Source organism: Silene latifolia, chromosome 5 (assembly GCF_048544455.1).
Source record: "Silene latifolia isolate original U9 population chromosome 5, ASM4854445v1, whole genome shotgun sequence".
Lineage (NCBI taxonomy): Eukaryota > Viridiplantae > Streptophyta > Magnoliopsida > Caryophyllales > Caryophyllaceae > Silene > Silene latifolia.
This window is the reverse complement of record NC_133530.1, coordinates 19,642,207-19,663,143: the sequence shown is the minus strand read 5'-3', so window position 1 is coordinate 19,663,143 and position 20,937 is coordinate 19,642,207. Positions and strand designations below refer to the sequence as shown.

Here is a 20,937-nt window from a genome sequence, read left to right as displayed (position 1 = left end):
ACTCGGAGTTACTCCCCACTGACTGTGGCTTTCGTATTTGTATAAAATGCGATTGACAGGTAGGTGATGCATATATGGGGTACATGGACGAGCTAGCGAGCAAAGTAACCTTGGGACCTAGATTGGCTTTATCTTATTGTGACCCTTAATCACTTTTTATGACATGTACTTTTGAGGGACACATGTCTCCCTTTTTCATATTTGGGTTGTATAACTTTGTTTCGCGACTTTAGCGATGTTTTAGTTATGAGATTTATTTTAGACCTTGCATGTTTGAGACCTTCCCGTTTGGATATTTTTATAACAGGTTCAGGTTTGAAAATTTACAGGTTTTTACCCAAATGAACCTATTACAAACATATCCATGCGGTTTTTATCTAGAATTATGTGTTTACTTTTTCGCAATAAATGAGGGTGTCACAGGAACACTGTCGAATGGGATTAAATACACAAAGATGAAAGTTCTATCATTTAAAAATTGAGAATTGTATAAAATTTTCAAGGATAAAATAAAAACAAATGGTCAAGTCTAAACAATTGCCACTTTTATAAAAAGGGCGAAAATAAAATTCCTCAAAAGTGTTAAAACTAAAAACCATAAAAGAAAGCAGAGAACAGAGTAGGATCTGCAAACTACTCGCTAGCTCACACAGAAATCCCCAGCAAAGTTAATACCTGTCATGTTATAAACATAACAGCCACAATCAGTGGGGAGTAACTCGACGTTCTCCCAGCCATATCACATGATATAAATGTTACAGATGCAAATAATATATCAAATTAAATTGAAATGTTATAAAACATAAGTAACAAAATATGATTACCAAATCACGTTAAAACCAACGTGCTGCATGCTTAAAAGCAAAATATCTCAAATGACAGAATGGAAATAATACAGTTCAGGCTAGATTTTCACTTTGGCTATACTCCTTGATATCGCAGCATCTTACACTAGTTTCGGGAACTCGGTGTCACGCAAAGGTGACCAACTCCAAGTCCACTCACTAGACAACAAACTATAACAGGACGCGTCTTACCACGCAGTGCGTAGTCCCAGTCTAAGTACATGTACATGACTCTACGACAATCTGTACCTCCCACTAGGGTACCCAATCATATAGCTGTATAAGAACTTGTATGCCTTAGTTCATTATTCTTTGCCCTTACTTTAATTATTCCAAACTTAAAAAATATCCCAAGGATAGTATCTTATCAATGTATATTATTTAAAGGGTTCGTAAGTGAACTACACTTTTATTTCTTCAAAACAGGAAGCTTAAAATTTATTTCCAAAAGTATAAAATTAATTCAAGGACTTTAAAATAGATAAGTTACTGTAAATAAACTTTAAAGACCATCCCTTGACATAAGGTACTTTAGTAAAGACTTACTCCACTTAGGCTTTAATGAGACGGAGTTCTACACTAGTTTGTAAAACTGAACAGCAGTATTGTAAAATTCATAATTAATTACGAAAAAATCGAAATAATGCAAGACCAATTTTCATGGTTTCCTGTAACTTTTAGCTACAACTTTCATTTTTTGACCAACTTAAAATTACGAAAGTATCAGGGTCTAAAAACTCATTTCTAAAAACTGTCAGAAAACGTCACCCATAATGTTTTAGTTCATAAATCCACTTTTAGAAAACATTTTAAGGCAAGGCATAATTTTAAACATAAGTAAACATTATAAATCTTCTTTGAGAAAACGATTAGCTACTGTATCAAAAGAAAAATATCTTTTAAAAATGAATCTTTGAGAGAAATCAGAAATGCGTTTTACAGGCGGGTTGTTCACAAATAATTTATTCTGACCAAACCGTAAGTTTAAATCTTATGATATTTTTTATGCAGACTCTACACTTTAAAATAATATGAGTCTATTCTTTACACTTTTGCAAATTCGAAATAAAAACAGGTGATATGATTTTTACAAACAGACGAACATATTTAACAGATTTAACAACGTTTTTCATCAAACTTGTAAAATACACCATAAATCGAAAATAATGATTGAAGACCTACAAATTTATACACAACCTAATACTCCATGTCTATGCCACATATTAAAATCTCGTGAATTAATGATTTAATTTAGTATTTTTAACATAATTAAAACCGAACAGAATCGCTATAATCGCAAAAACTGCATCGCTACTTTAAATTATGAAATAAATACTAAAACTCCAAAACAATTACCACGAAAATCCATGGAATCTTAAAATCAACTATTAATTCCAGAGAAATAATTTACATCAGTTTAAATTATAAAAACGAATTATTAAAACCCTAATATCAAAACAATCGATTTGATCATAAAACTTGTAAATCAACCAAAATAAATATCCTATTGACAAAATAAAATTATACATAGTCAAAATAAATTATGGATATCAAAAGATCAGAAATTAAAGGTTTCGAAAATTATATGTATCAATAAATCATCATAAAACATCAAAAATCCAATAATACATACAACTACAACAATTAAATCGATGTAATACCGAGTAACGTCGGAGTTACCTTGTTACGAATCCGAATCCATATATGCTAGCCTTCAATATCTCCTCTACAAACCCTTTGATGGGGCATATTCTGCACCGCTGACCAAGTCAACATATTAAGCAAGGTCAAAGGTATCCACAGCAAAGTCAACAACTTTGATAGTCTAGCCGATGCAACCCATCGGCCTGTCACCTGGGTCTCGGCCAGGTGACTACCCAGCCGGGGCACATATCCGCGTACTCATATCCAAGACCCCTCGGTCGGCCTGCCATGGGTCCATCGGCCGAGGGTAGAACGGTCTTTTCACCTGCCAGCCACTTGGCCACTACGTGACAAAAGGTGAAAGTCTATAAATACTCCTCAACCTTCATTGAGGAAAGGATCCACAAAATTGACCTAATAACCACTATTCATCTGATAATATCTTCCTTATCTCTCTATAATACACTCTTAGCCAAGTTACGACAACTTCTCTCTAAGTTTACTGACTTGAGCGTCGGAGTGAGTACGCTCGGCCAAAGCCGAGCCCTCAGTTTGTTCATCGTTTCAGGAGACAGCAAGGAGGATTCAAGCAAGGACATCATTCTACGAGCTACTAGTGGTAACAAATACCTGCTCTGGAATTACACCCGGAACAATTGGCGCCGTCTGTGGGGAAAGACACTAGAAGCTAGTCACATTCATTCCCAAACAAAAACAAAAACACAAAAAACCCACCCAAAAAGCCAAGAAGATGTCAAAACAACAAGAGGTGTTCGTTAATGACGAAACCGAGCTACACCAAGATGATACATTTCACCATTCTGGAGTCGTGCAGCCCTCCACCGGCGGAGTAATCCAACCGAATTCGAATGCCGATCATAGGGACACGCCGTCGCCCGCCAACCAGGTCACCATCATGGGACAGGTGGTTGACGTAGCAAAACTGAAGACGCTCCTGGACCTAATTGGGAGTACGCCGGCTCACACTGTCACGCCGACAAGAGCGGCGGAAACCGTCCAGGAGACCAGGGCCCAAAACGTGACTCCGAGAAACTTGAACGGAGCGCTGGGAGAAGCCGACCCTATCAAGACGCCGGAGGAGCCCAAGGTGGTCGTGGTAAACATAAGTCCTTCTCGCACTCGGGAGAGGACAGCGTCGCCGCAACACCGACGAGGCACACCCCGGAGGAACCAGAGAAGCCCGACTCAGGAGAGTCGGAGAAGAAGCCCAAGTCGGAGAAGGAGTCCTTCCCGCTACGAGGAGAGGAGCCGGACTAGGAATGCGAGGAGTCGGTCGCCGCGTGTCATTCGACACGTGGTCAAGCAGCCACTCAGTGATTATGTCCTTGACACCGCCGTGCCAACTAAGCTGAAGTTGTCGGCGTTCACGTACAAAGGAGATAGCGACCCAACCGACCACGCCGAGGCCTTCGAGTCTTACATGTCGGTATGGGAGCAGCCCGACGAGGTCTGGTGCCGAGTCTTCCCGACGACTCTGCATGGGATGGCTCAGAATTGGTACAAGGGGCTCCCCGACGGTTCGGTATACTGTTTCGCCGACCTAAAGGACGCCTTCTTAGCCCAGTACTCTTGCAACAAGAGGAAGGCCGTGGAGACATCGGACCTCCTAACTATCAAACAGGAGGAGGGCGAGTCCCTACGAAGCTATGTGAAGAGGTTCGACGGCAGGGTACAGCAGATTCGGGAGATCAACCCCGAACTAGCGGCTTTCGCACTGATGAAGGGCCTCCCAAAGGGAAACTTAAAAGACGAGCTCATCAAGCACGGGGGCCTTGGCCTAGACGCCGCTAGGAAGATGGCCGACCAGGCCATCAAGGTGGAAGACTATCACAAGACCTGGTTAGGCCCCAGTGAGGCTGAGCCCTCAGAAACAAAAAGCCGCCGGGATGACAACCCGGATGAGAGACGCCGTGACAATAACGGGTCACGGTCCGATGATAAACGCCGTGACAATAACAGGTCACGGTCTGATAGATCCGCCAGGAAACAGGACTCGACGGGCGCCGGGGGGAGTTCGGGAATGTTTTACCAAAGGCATTACAATGATAAAACCCCTCTGATCGCATCGGCGGCCGAAGTCTTCGCCCGAGCGAGAACGAGGGCGAAGTGGGAACGGCCTCCCAAGCCAAAAGGAGACGGTGACACGAGCCAGTACTGCGAGTATCACGGTTGCACCGGTCACCTCACTGACAATTGCCGGCATCTGAAGAATGCCATTGAAGAGCTAATCCGGAAGGGAAGCCTCGACAAGTATGTGGCCAAAGGCCAGAAGACCGACGCCAGCGGCTCTGATAAGAAATCCGTTTTTCAACGGATAGGAGTGATTCATGTGGTCATCGGGGGAAACGAGAACGGCGGGTCAGCTCATGGGCACAAACGGCACCTAAACGAGCATGTCGGGCCATCAACTTTGTGCCCAACACAGCGATCGCCCCTGACATTCCCGATATGACTATTGGGAGGAAGGACTACGAGGGAGTCATCGCCCCTCACAGCGACCCGCTTGTGGTCAACCTGGACATATCCAACCACCTGGTGAAGAGGTGCCTGATTGACACAGGCGCCTACACGAACATCATGTTCAGGGAGTGCTTCCACACCTCGGCCGAGAATCAAGGACTTGAGCCCCGCACCCATCCATTATACAAATGACTTCTCCGGGTCGGCTGGTACCCCTGGGTTCAATTAGACTACCGGTAATGTTCGGCGAGGGGAATGCGGCCAAGAATGTCCTAGCTGAGTTCGTGGTCATTGACGGCTCGTCTGCCTACAACGTTCTCATAGGCCGAGTCACTCTGAGCGAGGCCGACGCGGTAATGTCCATCCGGGCTCTTACACTTTTGTATGTCTCGGACCGGGGGGAAGCGCAAAAGCTCGTCTCCAAGGACGAGAAGGACGAGGTGGTCAACGTCCAGATATCTGCCAGAGGATGCAACATGCAATCCCTCAAAGTGGCAAAACAGTCAGAGAGGGGAAAAAGCCCATCCTTACAACAGGAAGGCGACCTCATGGATGCAACTGACGTCTGACGAGGAGGGTGAGTCTTTAGCAAGCCCTTAGGACACCGGCAATTTTGCGAAAACTTTGTATGGCGGCGGAGGTGTCCAAAACAGTTGTGGGCACCCCGACGCATATTTGTATCTAATGTAGAATAATCTAAGTTTTCCCATCAAAGTGCTCATTTTTCCAGCAGTCATTACGAAGAAGCCGACGCCGGCTCACACTGTCAATTAGACAAGAGCGGCGGTCGTTACGAAGAAGCCGACGCCGGCTCACACTGTCAATTAGACAAGAGCGGCGGTCGTTATGAAGAAGCAGACGCCGGCTCACACTGTCAACTAGACAAGAGCGGTGGTCTCCACGACGAAGCCGACGCCGGCTCACACTGTCAATTGGACAAGAGCGGTGGTCTCCATGAAGAAACGTAGCGCTGTGGCAGTCACCCCAAATAGTAGACGCTTCGGCAGTCACTTAAAGTGGTAGACGCCGCGTAACACGCTATCCAGTAATAGACGCCGGCTCACACTGTCAATTGGACAAGAGCGGTGGTCTCCATGAAGAAACGTAGCGCCGTGGCAGTCACCCCAAATAGTAGACGCTTGGCGATCACTTAAAGTGGTAGACGCCGCGTAACACGCTATCCAAGTAATAGACGCCGCTCACATCACAATTGGACAAGAGCGGTGGTCTCCATGAAGAAACGTAGCGCTGTGGCAGTCACCCCAAATAGTAGACGCTTCGGCAGTCACTTAAAGTGGTAGACGCCGCGTAACACGCTATCCAGTAATAGACGCCGGCTCACACTGTCAATTGGACAAGAGCGGTGGTCTCCATGAAGAAACGTAGCGCTGTGGCAGTCACCCCAAATAGTAGACGCTTCGGCAGTCACTTAAAGTGGTAGACGCCGCGTAACACGCTATCCGAATAGACGCCGGCTCACACTGTCAATTGGACAAGAGCGGTGGTCTCCATGAAGAAACGTAGCGCCGTGGCGATCACCCCAAATAGTAGACGCCTCGGCAGTCACTTAAAGTGGTAGACGCCGCGTAACACGCTATCCGGTAACAGACGCCGACCCATACTGTCGTACCGACAAGAGCGGCAGTCTCCATCAGAAAGAAAACGCCGCGACAGTCGCGGCCAGCGCGGTTGATAAACAATCAAAATGCCTTAAAAGCGTTAAAAACAGTTGAGATACACTCTAAACTGCCTCGGTCAAGCCAAGGCGGAAACAAAAAGAAACACTCAATTAGTAACGTAAGAGGGCAACTCCGACAAAAACGATTAAAGACCTCGGCCATGCCAAAGGCAAAAGAAACGAACTCTTATTAATAATAACAGGTTACAGGTGAAAAGAATGGAGATGACAGCCGTCCCCATTGGGATAAGCCAAAACTCAGCCTACCAAAGTTGTACAAAATACAAGGAAAGAAAAGCAAAAGCTACAATTATGTCATTTAAAGCACCAAAGATGGCGGGGAGGAAGGGCTTGATAATTGACTCCCGAACGGCCGAAGCAGATCTGCTGTAAACTTGTTCTCATCAAGCAGCACATGGTAGTATGTGAGGAGCTGAAGCAGATCTGCCGTAAACTTGTTCTCCTATGCCTGTTGCTGCTCGCCATCAGCAGCAGTAACCGCATCTTCTTCAATAGGCAACCCAGCGGCTTTCCTAGCAGCCTCAGCCTTGGCTTCCGCAGCATCAGCTGCCTTCATTCTCTCGGCTTTCTCCTTGGCCGCCCTAGCCTTCTCAGCGAGAGCTGCTTTCTCCGCAGCCGCCTCCTTCTCCATCTTCGCCCTCGCCGCCTCCTTGGCCTTCTCCGCCACGGCTCTCTCCTTAGCCTCGAGCTTGTCATCAAGCAGCTCGTCAAACTTGCCCCACGGAAAGGAACCATCAAGAGGGAAAAGCTCCCCGATCACCTCCCTAGCAGCTCCTTCAGCCAAGTCCCGGAACTCGGCGCACAGGTTGGGGAGCATGACGGTTTGGAGCATCTCAATGTCCTCCTCCTTTTGCTTGATGACGGCCTCTTTACTCCGAATCACCTCCGCCTGGGCCTTAAACAGGTCCCTGGATTCATTCCTCTGCTGGAGATAAAGGTCGGCATGCCTCTGCACGAGGTTACACTTCCCCAGCAGCTTCGCAGCTTCGGCTGCCGCAGCCTCGGCCTTGGCTCTCTCAGCAAGGACCTCCTTTTCAGCGTCCTCCCTGAGTTTTCTCTCAGCCGAGAGCGCCTTCTCAGCCTCTCCCCTAAGCCTCTGCTCATTGAGGAGATCCAGCTTCGCCGACGCAGCCACATGCTTAGTGGCATCACGCTCATGAACAGCCCGAGCCACGGCCTTCTCCTGCTCCATGAGACGAGCACCGGTAACCACGTTCCACCTCGCCAGCTCCCTAATTAGCTTCGTGCCTTCCTCTATAAGCTGGGAGACGGAAGCCTTCTGGGATGAAGGGACGGCGGTGACACTTTGACCGACAGCCTGCGGCTGGGAGAGGGAAGCCTTCTGGGATGAAGGGTTGACGGTGGCGCCCTGATCACCAACCTGCGCAGAGTTCCCCTCCACCTGCTGCCCAATGAGAGCGAAAGCTGACAGAGGCTGGTCTACAAAAATTTAATAAAGGCATCAGTATCAACATGTATAGACGTATCAGAAAGCCTGACTAAATTTGAGCCACAGGATAGATAGGTACCGTGTTTGGCTTTCTTGGCCGGAGGAGGCACTCCCTCGCCAGCGGCAGAGGCTGTCTTTTTCCTCTTACGAATAAGGGGATATCCCTCCGCATCAGAGTCCCCCTCATCGGGAATATCAACAATCTCCACCTTCTTAGGGGGAGGGATGGGAGGCGGAACCGGTGTCGACGCCGTCGCCGCTGAAGACTTTGTCTTCCGCGTCCGACGCACTACGCCGCTAACCACCTTCGCCTGGGCCTCCTCCCTGCTCAAGCCTTTCAGCCGTTGCTCCATAAGGTCATTCGGCGACGCCCTGCGGTCGTGGGCTAGAGCCTTGGGATGCAAGTTAGCAACGGTCTTATCTTTGTGCAGCCCCATTCTCCGGAGAATATCCTCAGACAGGTCCGTTCCAAAGTGGTCTGTGAAAGAAACAAAGCAAGAGTTAAGTAGAGGAAGTAAACCGAAGTTCGAAAAACAGGAACATTGAGAGCGGTGATGGGCCTCACACCGACCCCACTCACCCTGTGCCAGGGCCGGTATGAGGCCGACATAGTAGAGCGGCTCATCCTGAAGAATGATCTGCGTCGGGGGAATCCATCTTTTCGGCACACCACTCTTGTCCACCTCAAAGAGCCTCATTGCCAGCCTCTCATCCTCCTTGAGATAGACACTGCTGGCATCCATTTTGAGTTTCTTCCGGGTGACCCATCTGTCGTGCTCCGCCTTAGTCTCACACCGCAAATTAACTCGTTGCTGGAAGGAGCAGGGCAGCGGATAGTCATCCGGCACCTTAACGTACACCCACCGACCTTGCCAGTCCTTGCAAGAAGAAAGTTTGTCAACAGAGACATAACCCGGCTCCATTTGCACACTGTGTCATCCGACGCGGCCGGAGAATGGTTTGAGATGGTGAAGCCGGCGGAATAAATTCACCGTTGGGGCCTCTCCCTTGAAGAGACAGAGCCAGACAAAGCCAATTATGGTTCTCATAGCCAACGGGTGCAGTTGGGCAACGGCAACGTTCATGGCTCTAATAATGGCCATAACGTACCCGTTCAGCGGAAACCGGAGCCCATACTCCAAATGCCGCATGTATACGCCAGTACAGCCCGGTGGAGGGCAACAGACGGCCTGACCCTCCTTAGGGATAACAATCTTGTATCCCCTACCAAAGAAAAAATGGCCCTCGAAAAATTTCTCGCCGGAACAACTGGCGAGCTTATGAGTCCAAGTACGGTCAAGGCGGACCTTACAGGCGTCGCCGTGATCCAAGACATACTGTCTCCCCTCATTAGGACGAGACCTTTCCGCATCATCACCGAAGTCATCACCCAAATCACCAAAGGAATCATCATCCTCCCATTCCTCCAGAATTTGAGGATCAACTTCAGGAGAAGGAGACCTAGGGCCCCCCGACGCAGGTTCACTAGGTCCAGCGCCAGCAGAAGACATATTCACAACAAATACTAACAAAATAGAAGAAGACTTGTTTGTTTACCTTGAAGAAAACACTCGCCGGATCGAAGACTAAAGATTGGAAGAAAAAGCAGCCCTTGAAAGTTTAGAGAAATGAAGATTTTGGGAGGAAATTTAAGAAAATTTGAGGAAATGAAAGTAATGGCCAAAATCACGAAAAAACTGCCCTATTTATAGGGAAAAGCCCATGGAAAAGGACCAATCAGAGCACAGCCCATGAAGCGTCAACCAATCAGCGAACAGACACGTGTCAGACATGCAACCACGGAATGTCAATCGTTGCAACAGTTGAACGTCAATCAATGCAACAGTAACCAAGCGTCTCCAACACGCCCATTCACATCTCTTCGCCCATTCACCTTCCTCAACAAATTCCTAAGTACCCTGCTCTCCGCCGGCCACCTGATCAACCAAGCTAGGAAGCACCGGCCGGGGGTAATCAAAAACAACCGGCACTCCCAGCCCTGGTCTCGGCCAGCGTCACATTCTTTTCCACATCGGATGCCCTTTACGCATCCATGTGGAGGGGGGATATGGTACGGCCTAACAAGAACCACGCCGACACATCAGAAGAAGCCGATGCAGAAATGTTTGCAAAAATACTTGCGCAGAATATACGCTCAACATACATCGGAGCCCATACCACGGCATAGACTACGCTGGGGGCAAATTGATGGGGCATATTCTGCACCGCTGACCAAGTCAACATATTAAGCAAGGTCAAAGGTATCCACAGCAAAGTCAACAACTTTGATAGTCTAGCCGATGCAACCCATTGGCCTGTCACCTGGGTCTCGGCCAGGTGACTACCCAGCCGGGGCACATATCCGCGTACTCATATCCAAGACCCCTCGGTCGGCCTGCCATGGGTCCATCGGCCGAGGGTAGAACGGTCTTTTCACCTGCCAGCCACTTGGCCACTACGTGACAAAAGGTGAAAGTCTATAAATACTCCTCAACCTTCATTGAGGAAAGGATCCACAAAATTGACCTAATAACCACTATTCATCTGGTAATATCTTCCTTATCTCTCTATAATACACTTTTAGCCAAGTTACGACAACTTCTCTCTAAGTTTACTGACTTGAGCGTCGGAGTGAGTACGCTCGGCCAAAGCCGAGCCCTCAGTTTGTTCATCGTTTCAGGAGACAGCAAGGAGGATTCAAGCAAGGACATCATTCTACGAGCTACGAGTGGTAACAAATACCTGCTCTGGAATTACACCCGGAACACCCTTAGAATAGGATGAACGGATAATGAGAGAAGGCGGATCGAAATAAAGAAGCAAGAAGGCAAGCACGTACGTAGAATAATTGTAAAACGAAAATAAAGAAGCAAGAAGGCAAGTATGTACGTAAATTTTATAGAAACGACGGCAGCTTAGCAGCTTAGGTACGTTTTGATTTTTTTTGTTTTTGTTTGAATGAAACCTAATAAATTTATAAAGAAGGTAGAGTTTATAAGAGACTAAAATAAGAAATAAAGGCTTCTTAAAAGTTTTAAATTGGCTGGCCAAAATGGTTGTTTGAACAACCAAAAATATCTTCCCATTTTAAATAAGAATAAATATTTTAAATAAGAATAAATAAAAGGGATGATGTAAATATTATCTCCACTAAAACTTGGGAGAGACGGTCTCTCACTAAGTTATTGAGAGACCAATCTTTCGTACCCTTTTATTTGCATTTCGTATCCCTTTTGTTGTTGATCGTAACATAGTAATTTCGTACCTATTTACATAATAAATGTACCCATTTTATCATTAATCATGATTTGTACCTATTTTATTACCTTTAGTACCAATTTTTCTTAAAATTGTACAATGGTCTCTCAATAAAGCTTATTAAGAGACCGTCTCTCAGAAGACCTACTCTATTATCTCATAAGTTTTAATAAATACAAAGTGTATAAAATGCTTTGTATTAAAATTACTATCACACTGTCCAAAAAGGTGATGAACCAGAATCGTTTTCCTATTTTATAAAAATGTGACATATAATTAAAAGTCAGTATATTTATAAAATAGGACTAAAATTAATAAAAATGGTGTTAAATAAAATATTAAAACAAAATTAGTATAAAAAGAAATAAAAATAAACCTCTTTAACGAAAATCAAATAAATGAGATTTATTAAAATGGTGGGTGTTACAAAATATTTTTTACTAACACCTTATTTACTCATTACCTTCAATGTCATAATGTTATGCATTAATTGTTAGATAAATTTTTAAAGTCACTTCAACTTATACAAATTGAAAATAATATCAATTATCTAAATTACTTTTTTGCTAATTCTATATCATCTATTTCTTTGTTATCAACTTTGTTTTTAAAGAGTGACGTTAAGTACTCAGTACAACATTTTTTAGGTCAAATAGTCTTCCAATAATTCAGTTGATAATTACATTTTATTGATTACCCTTGCAAATCTAACCTAATTTGCATTTAACTGTCTCACAAACATGAATGGCATTAGTAATTTCTGTGTGACATTATGTGTTTCCGATATAAAATACATACAATTGTTAATAAAAAAAATGTACCAATTGAAAGACCACAATTATATTTAAGACAACATTCGCCGCTAAGTTTAAGACATCATACGACATGTATGTATAAGACAAATATATTGCTTTTCTTTTTTATATACTAAGGTGGTATGTATTTAACTCGTCTTAAACTCAAGACGGATAGTATCGTCTTAACGAGACTTACTGTTGAATAGATTAATAGCGATATACAATAAGAATTTTATTCCCAATTATATCCCCAATTAGGCAATTTTTGCCATCTTCATTAACAAAAACACGATTACATCTGTCATCATCTATCTTACCTATTACATTCATCTTATTATGAAAAAAAAATGTACTCATTTCACTGTATTCACATTATCACATATCAATTGATGTAGAGATCAATCAACCATGGGTGTATTGTTAAATTACAAAAAAAAAGATGGAGGTTCATGTCATTTGAATATATTGAACAATTTAAGTTTTATGTCTGTTACCGTTCCACGTGTTACGTTGAACATTTTGCATGAAACTATTATTGGTTCAGAGGATGATTCCAATCTTTGATGAAACCAAATTCAACTGTATAGTGTCCCCCATACAGAGCATGAAAGTGTAATTTTGCTACACAAAATAGAGAATTAATTAATGTATTAAAAATAATAAGCTCATAGTATTGAAATATACTTAATTATATGTAAATGGAGTGGTATTTACTCTTACTTTATATGAGTTAGCGCAATTGTCATTAGCTTCCTAGTTTTCACCCTTATTGTTGGACAACGTTACCTTAGTATAACCCGGGAAGCTCTCCAATGACATCTAATAGCCCGAACATTCTTATTGGTCCTTTTCAGATGGTGGCTTGAATTAGTTGTTGATGGGTCATCGAAAAACATTGATATTGTGTAACAAATTAACAATAATACTCGTAATAGTTAATATTTAATTACGGTTTTTCTATCATGTACCTAGTTTTTCTAATATGTGCAAAACCAAAATGGAAAGAATTAAATGTTTTTCTTTTAAAAAATAGGAAAAGTAATTGCATATTCTAATGTCCTATAAAAATGTCATTTAATTCTTTCCATTTTGGTTTTCGCACATGTTAGAAAAATCGATTTAATATATATGGTGAAAAGTATCTTTCGTCACATGCAAGCTGCTTCTTTTTGTTGTAGCATGCATCTTTTTCGTTGAAAATATTTTTTTTTCATTTAGAGATCAGGACGTTCCTACTTGCACACAACCCTGCCTCGAACATTGATATATCAATCCTGAATATTAATGTCACTGAAGCGGGTAAAGATAATACTTTGAGACGTGTTATTTTGTGAGGTATTAAGCTTAACGGATAATATTTGTGAATATGATTTTTTGTAGTAGGGGTGGCCAATATTTGGTGAGAGATTTAGGGGATCCTATAATCAAGTTGTTTTGAGCAAAATTTTTGGTGAACTGACATGGGCGAGATTTGTGATTATTATTCTCATTTAGATTTTGAATAAAATATTTTAGTTAACTGAAATGGTTATGTTATTTAAAATATGGGAATATTAATTAAGATTCTTATGAAAATTTATACATTGTAGTCAGTAGAACCCAGACCTCAAGGAGTGTGGTCTAAGATTTCGCTTTGTAATTTTAGGTAATTACATATTCTATAATAGAAAGAATAATTAATGATTTGAAGTAGAGTGTTATATTGGATGTCTTATAAATTAATTATTTGGTATGAAATAAGTCTTCAAAAGGGAAGTAATATTTATATATATGGCTGATAAAAAGTTGTTTATTACGGTTTGGAGTCCAAAATATGTGGCTAACTTGGAGCAAATTTAAATATTTGACTTTATTGAGAACTTTGTAAAATGGGTAATCAACCAATCACTGATCATGTATTAAAAATGCAGGATTTTTTTAATCAAATTTAAAAGTTGACTTAATTGGGAACTCCGATTGATTGAATATATTATTTGATTGAATATATTAAAATCTCAAGGCTTTGACACGTGGCAGAAGCCATCTGCCGATGACACGTGGCAGATGGTTTCTGCTTTAATATAATATATGAATATGATATGATATATGATATGATATGATGATATGATTCTATTTACCTTCATAACTGTGCGTCTGTGCATCTAATAGGATGAATTCATCTATTGAGAGTCGGCATGGCGGATTTGCAACTGATAATAGCAGAACCGTCGGCCATCCACACTCCAACATCAAAATTTATTGCCAATTGAACTAGTTCAATTATAGCAGGTAAAACCACCATCGCAAATGAAAATCCCAAATAGTAAAAAGTAGAAACTGTAGCGGTAAATTGAAGAGTAGAAGGCTACATGTGTGAGTAAATAAAATAGAAACATAAATGTTCAATGAACTTTGCAAAACTCTAACTCGAGATTTATGTAAACTTTTATGCAAACTACAGACCTCAGACAATACTTGGTAGACGATTCATCAGTTCTTCCAACAAAAAAATCAAGTACCTCGCTATAACAACAATGAAAAAAACATTTAGCAAGCCATATATTATAGTGTTATTTGATGGCAATAATCCAATCTATGACCCATCTTCTCTAAATAAGCCCAACTACATTTTAACTAGGAATAAACCCGACTTTACATGCTGTCTTCTCAAAACAACACTGGTGACCGGCAACCTAAATTAGCAGGTGATTGTTTTCTTTAACTTTGAAGCATCATCATTCATCAACATAAAAAATACCTATCACTCTCACGGTCTCACCATACATCCTTCACCAATGAGGCAATCACCATTCACCCACAACAACTCTCCAGTAACCACCAACGACCACCACCGCCACACTTACCAACCTTCATCCTTAACCATCGCCGCCACTGCATCACCACCCATATAAATTACCAACCTTAGACCCCCAATTTCCAATCTTACAATCATAAGACCTAATTATTTCCCCCAAATTACCACTTTTTATCTCATACGGTTTCAAAACACCATTAATGGCAATAACAACAAGAAAGATAACCCAAGAATGTAATAACAGAGATAGCCTCAAGGTCTAAGAAGTTGTAGATATGGAGTACAATTTTATTCACCTTCCTATTAATATCAGTATTGTTTTCTGTTTTTTTTTTTTTGTCCGTTTGTTTGTTAATTGAGCAAATTAAGGTGCTATGTGGTGGATTATAAGCATAAAAAGTTAAAATAAGGGGAGGGCGTGGGGAGATCGACTAATGCTTCATGCTTGTCAAGATTCAAGTTGGTTGTTGATCATAGCCGTTTGGTGTGTTTACTTGCATATGGTGTCCTGGAATGACCAGTTTTGTTGTACATTATTTATTGTTTGCCTGTTTGGTATGTTGGATTGGGGTGAAGCTGTGAAATTGTGTCTGATACACTAATGTATCACGATTCGACGACGATTGATTTTTGACTAATTCCAGCATAACAGCATATTCGCCTCCATAAAGTACCTGGATTGTTTATTTTTTTGGTGTCGGTGATGAAGGTTCGGAGTGATGTGACGATCTATCCATAAAAATGAGATTTGAGACAATTAATGTGAATGGATATGGAAACGGTTTTAGAAATGGGGATGTTAACAGAAACGGAGGGGTGTATGGTTATGTTGAGATACAAAATGGTCATAATCAGTTGATGAAGGGCTCTTCTTTGAACGAATCTTAGGCGAAATAGGGAGAATGAAAGAAAAAAATAAAAGGAAGAAGTAGAAATGAAGAAATTAGAGAAAGACTAAAGAAATGAATAAGGAAGAAGGAAGAAGAAGAAGAAATGAATAAAGAACTAGAAAAAAAAAATAGAAAAGAAATGGACCAGATAGTCACCGGTTGGAAAATGGGTGATAACAGGTAAATTATGAGAACAGTTCAATACTAGTTAAATGATGTCAAAGTTCGGATTTTTTTCAGTTAAACATTAATTTGAATTAATATAAGAAGATAGGGCATAGTTTGGATTATTCACGTGAAATAACCCTATATTATACAGGTAGACAACTAAAACAGAAATAGATACAAAGCACAGATAAATTATAAACTACATTTTGAGAATAAAATGGACAACAAACAAGCAAGAAATCCTTGCGGGAAAGAAGCCGACTGATTAGCCGTCGTTCCCGCATAACCGCTCAGCCAAGTCTTAGAGGACCTGGAGAAGCCTTAGAAGCCAGAGTAGGAGTTAAATTAACCACTAAAACAAGCTAAATTAGCAGCGATCTCTTCATACAGATTATCACGAAATAGAGAACCCCTGAGCTTATTTTTCATTAGATCCGTCATAACCTTTCTTGAAACAATCTTGCCATCTTTTCTGACCGCAATGACTTGATTACCATAATTTCCTCACCTTGAAAAAGCAGTTTGTAGTGCCTGTTATTCTGCCCACTTCATCATGATCAGGTAATACTAAACCAAGTCCTACATCCCAATTAGGAAAAAAGGAGAGCAAAGTACCTCCGCTACACTTGTTCTTCCAAAACATACAATCAGCTTATTTTGGGTTCCTTCTCTTCTAAGCATTTTTATCCGGAACCATCTAAATTACCCACATCCTGTTGTGCCATCGAGCGCTAATGGAGTATACTTTGGTTTTGGTGGAAAATGTAGTCAATATACAAATACAGATAAGAAAGTCGCATGCTCACCCTAATACCAACAACTCCCATAAAAATAAGGTTGCTCTCAATCTCTGGGTAGCAAGCGGGATCAAGGAGCTTCTTATGGGCTGGATGACTTTCACCGGAGTAATCAGTAGGAGTTAAATTAACCTTCAAAACAAACTAAATTATAAGCAATCTCTTCATACAGATTATCGCGAAACAGAGAACCACTGAGCTTATTTTTCATTAGATCCGTCATAACCTCTCTTGAAACAATCTTGCCATCTTTTCTGAACGCAATGACTTGATTACCATAGTTAGCCTCACCTTCAAAAATCAGTTTGTGGGGCACACAAGTTTCACAAGTTTCTTGGACAGGCATAATCGGCCATGGCATCCTAGCATACAGCGCATGTGGACGTCTATGTTTGTGATCCAAAGGAACAAACACAACTTCCCACCCCCTGGCCTTAATTTTAGGGTAAAGCTTCAACAGCCGACGGCACAGATTACCATAGTCATTCGATAATTGAAGCCAGTCGAGGTATACAAGCAACTTCTTGCCTTCTAGAGAAGACTGACGCACGTTGAGTTTTTTACCTTTACGAGTCAGGCAAGTGCGGTTCATACATGTACCTTTAAATAAGGAATCAGAGGTGAGTGACCTTAGAGCATTGAACCTACGTTCCAAGAGTGTGCTTCTCGTAAACGGATATGCCGTTATTCCCAGCTGTTCTATGACTCCCCTTCCCTCCAACTCCCCAGACTTGCCATCCGGTGGCAATATGATCAACCTATCCTCCAAAAGTTCCATACTAAAAACACGCCACAGTCTGCGCCAAATCTTGTTGTGCTTGGGAAATACTAACCACGATGTTATATTTCGGCGCCACAAATCCTCAATGAGTTTTTCATGGAATGAGTTTGTAGGGTCCAAAAGAGGTATGCAGACTACAAGTATCTCAAGCTCCAGGTTTTTCTCTATGCATTCCTGATGAAGACTGATAAGATCCTGTAGGCAACCCCCGCCCAGTCCAAGGCACAAGTATAACCCCACGTGCTTCTTGCTGAGCTCCAAGACAGTTACTGATTCATCAGCTCCACCAAAAGACCCGATTCTCGAGATAGCTAGGGAGGGTTCACAAAGGAGAATATCCCTGTAGAGGGAGAGTGGCTTTTCAAGAAGAGCATCCCGCATAACAGCTTCAGGAGCAACACCTTGGAGCCCTTTCTTATACACGGGATCCAACCTGAACCTCAAGACCATATCTTGTATACGAATGGCCTCAATATCACTGTCACGAAAGGGGAACCACTCAGAACCGCCGTAGATTTCAAAACGGTAAGGAGTTAAAAGGTAGTGCAAAACTGTTTCCTCCGGATCAACCAAAATAGCAGGAAGTTCGGTGGAGTGGGTGGGAAATTTCACGTCGATGAAGGAGCAGATATAACGACGGGTGTCCAAGTCAGAGAATGGTATTGCAAGGCAAGGTAACTCAGAAAAAAATTCATCGAAAGCAGGCTTAGTAGAATCAGAACTGGCAACTAAGACCATCTCAAACTTGTCACGAGGTAAGTCGGAGTATGCATCCATTATGGCTTGAAAATAGTGAACTTCCTTTCCAAGAGGAGGGGAGACACAGCAAATGAGAAGGTGTTTTCGGAGGACGACATCGAAACCAACAGGATCACCAGTACAACAGCGGACCAATGAACTGGTTTTACCATAATTTGACAAAAAGGGTATCACTGCCAAACGCATACCCTTCACAGGAAACTTGAGTTTCGTAATGTCTATATATTCGGCATCGGGTTTACTAATTTCATTCGCAACCGCAACAGTACTACATCTTTTCAAAGGGGCATTTGAATTCGGCATTCTTACAATCAAACGGAACCCCCCAGCAAAATAAATAGAGAAATAAATTTACTGCAACAATTTACTATATGAACAAATAGTAATAAATTAGTGGAACAAACTAGAATGATTAACAAAATCCTGACCTGGGTTTTGCTCCTGGAAAAACCCCAATTTTCCTACACTTGAAACCCTCTCTTTTTGCCTACTTCACTTTTGTTCAATTGTTCAGCAAATCAATCTAGGGTTAGCTTTATTTAACCAACCTTTTTCCATAGAAGTTCTAGTAAGTCTACAGCTGGCAAGTCCGACATGAGTGACCCGATCTGAACCCGAACTAACCCGACTTGAGAGAAATCGAAAATGGATATTGACTTGACTTGACCTGACCTGACCTAATGATGATCTGAACCCGGCAAAACCCGATTAAAGTCGACTCGAGATGACTTATAACCCGGTACATGCTTTGACCCGACCCTACCCGACCGACTTGAACGAAAGATAATCCGAAAGCTAATCGGAAATCTAACCCAAAAGTTGCCCTGTTCCGAAAAATAACTCTACTCGACAGGATGAAAATTGACTCGACCCGAGCTTCATCCAAACCTGAATTAAACCGATCAAATATAAGTGGCCTGAATTTTATAAATAACTTGATAATAGTTGATCTATAAATGACCCGAACCTGAAATGACCTACCCGAGTCGACTCATACTCTTTAAAACTCAAATAAATACCTTGATAATAATTGAGCTATAAATGACCCGAACCTGAAATGACCTACTCGACTCGACTGATACTCTTTAAAAACCAAGATTGTCCCAAAATAACTTGACCTGAACCCGAACCGGTCGACCTAGTTGCCAAATCTACTTGTAAGCAACCTAAACCCAACCTAGATGTAGTCATGACCTGCCGACCCGATCAGACTCAACCCGAATGCCACCTCTAGCCCTTTACTAATAATAAGTAACATAAAAATTTTAGTCCAATTTGTCCGTTGTTCCGGCTCGGACACGCATCCCCTGCGACTCTACAAGCTAGGTAAGGGTCGGCTTTATGCTAGTCCACCCCGGCCAACCTTCCCCTAACGAGTCGGTTTTGGCCCCCTATAGCTCGGCCCACCTTTGACACATCATGGCCCAATAACCTGGTCTAGAGGATTAGAGGCCCACCAAATCCATCTGAATGATAAGACGTGCATATATGATAAAATGTTTTAGCTAATGTTACTACAATTTGTTGTTCGGTTACTTTTTATTAAAATGTGGTCATATTTAGTTCTAAAAGGGTCACATATACTCGTCTAAAAGTTTCAGACGGTCTTAAGGGAGACTCGTTGACACACCCAAGCAATTTATGCGTATCCAAGCTTACAATCAAATCCTGCAAAACTTACATTATCATTCGGTATAAGGATACATACTATCACGAAATTAAGTCACCTCTCGAGTAATTTACATTGTGTTTATACCTGCTCTTTTATATTGATTGGAGTATAACTTTTAGGAATTACTTGTATGATTCAATTGAGTTCGTTTGATATAATCATCGAATGCCAACCTGATTGTCGCCTTTAATAAGGCGATTAAGAGTTACTCCGTAGTTATCATAACTAATCATCAAAGGCCATTAAGAGTGAGTTATCATAATTAAATTGCAAGACCAAAAAGTTCTCACATGCCCTTTATTATTTACTTCGTATTAGTTTTAAAGAGGGAGCATAACCTCACGCTAACCTGTCAATTTGGTATGATCTTATTCGAGATTTTCCTTGGAGGTACAGGAAAGGAACGAAAACGAGTAGTAACTCATTGACCTTAGGGGAAAATTGAATTTCAAAAAGAGATGGAAACGATAGTAGCCAAGCAATTTACAATTACATTCACAATGATAACTTTTACAAAAAGGGTAGAGATGATGTCATTTGTTATGTGAATCAAGTCATTTGTTATGTGAATCAAATCCTGCTGAGGCGAAAATACGTAGTTCTCACTTCTCAGTACAAATATTTTCGGAGATCATTCTAATTTCTAGCTACCCAGCGCCCAGCAGTCAAAGGTTCCAAATCAGTAGGGGAAAGAACTTTGTGTTATCCTTCCATATTATGCATAACGGTCAAAACCTTACTAGTTGAACACCCGTGGGCATGAGCGTTGCAGTCGCTTCAGCCATTAAGACGTCATCCCAAGCATCGAATGTACTGGCATTTATTCTGCCCATTTCATCAGGTAATACTACACCAAGTCCTACCACCCAAGTAGGAAAAATGGCAGGAACAGTTGAAATTTT

General features: G+C 42.0%; 1 protein-coding gene and 1 long non-coding RNA gene across 2 annotated transcripts; both read right to left on the bottom strand.

The window, feature by feature from the left end:
• Positions 1 to 446: 446 nt before the first annotated feature.
• Positions 447 to 18,940, bottom strand: LOC141656991 (uncharacterized). Its single transcript, XR_012548626.1, has 3 exons — positions 18,792 to 18,940; positions 2,526 to 2,597; positions 447 to 675 (listed from the first exon to the last, which is right to left on the bottom strand). It is a non-coding gene; the product is annotated as an uncharacterized LOC141656991 (long non-coding RNA).
• Positions 14,559 to 18,875, bottom strand: LOC141656990 (putative nucleoredoxin 1). The gene is made up of 2 exons (XM_074464088.1): positions 16,154 to 18,875; positions 14,559 to 14,746 (listed from the first exon to the last, which is right to left on the bottom strand). The coding sequence occupies exon 1, from the start codon at positions 18,664 to 18,666 to the stop codon at positions 16,951 to 16,953; it is 1,716 nt and encodes a 571-aa protein (XP_074320189.1). The 5' UTR covers positions 18,667 to 18,875; the 3' UTR covers positions 14,559 to 14,746; positions 16,154 to 16,950.
• Positions 18,941 to 20,937: the final 1,997 nt, after the last annotated feature.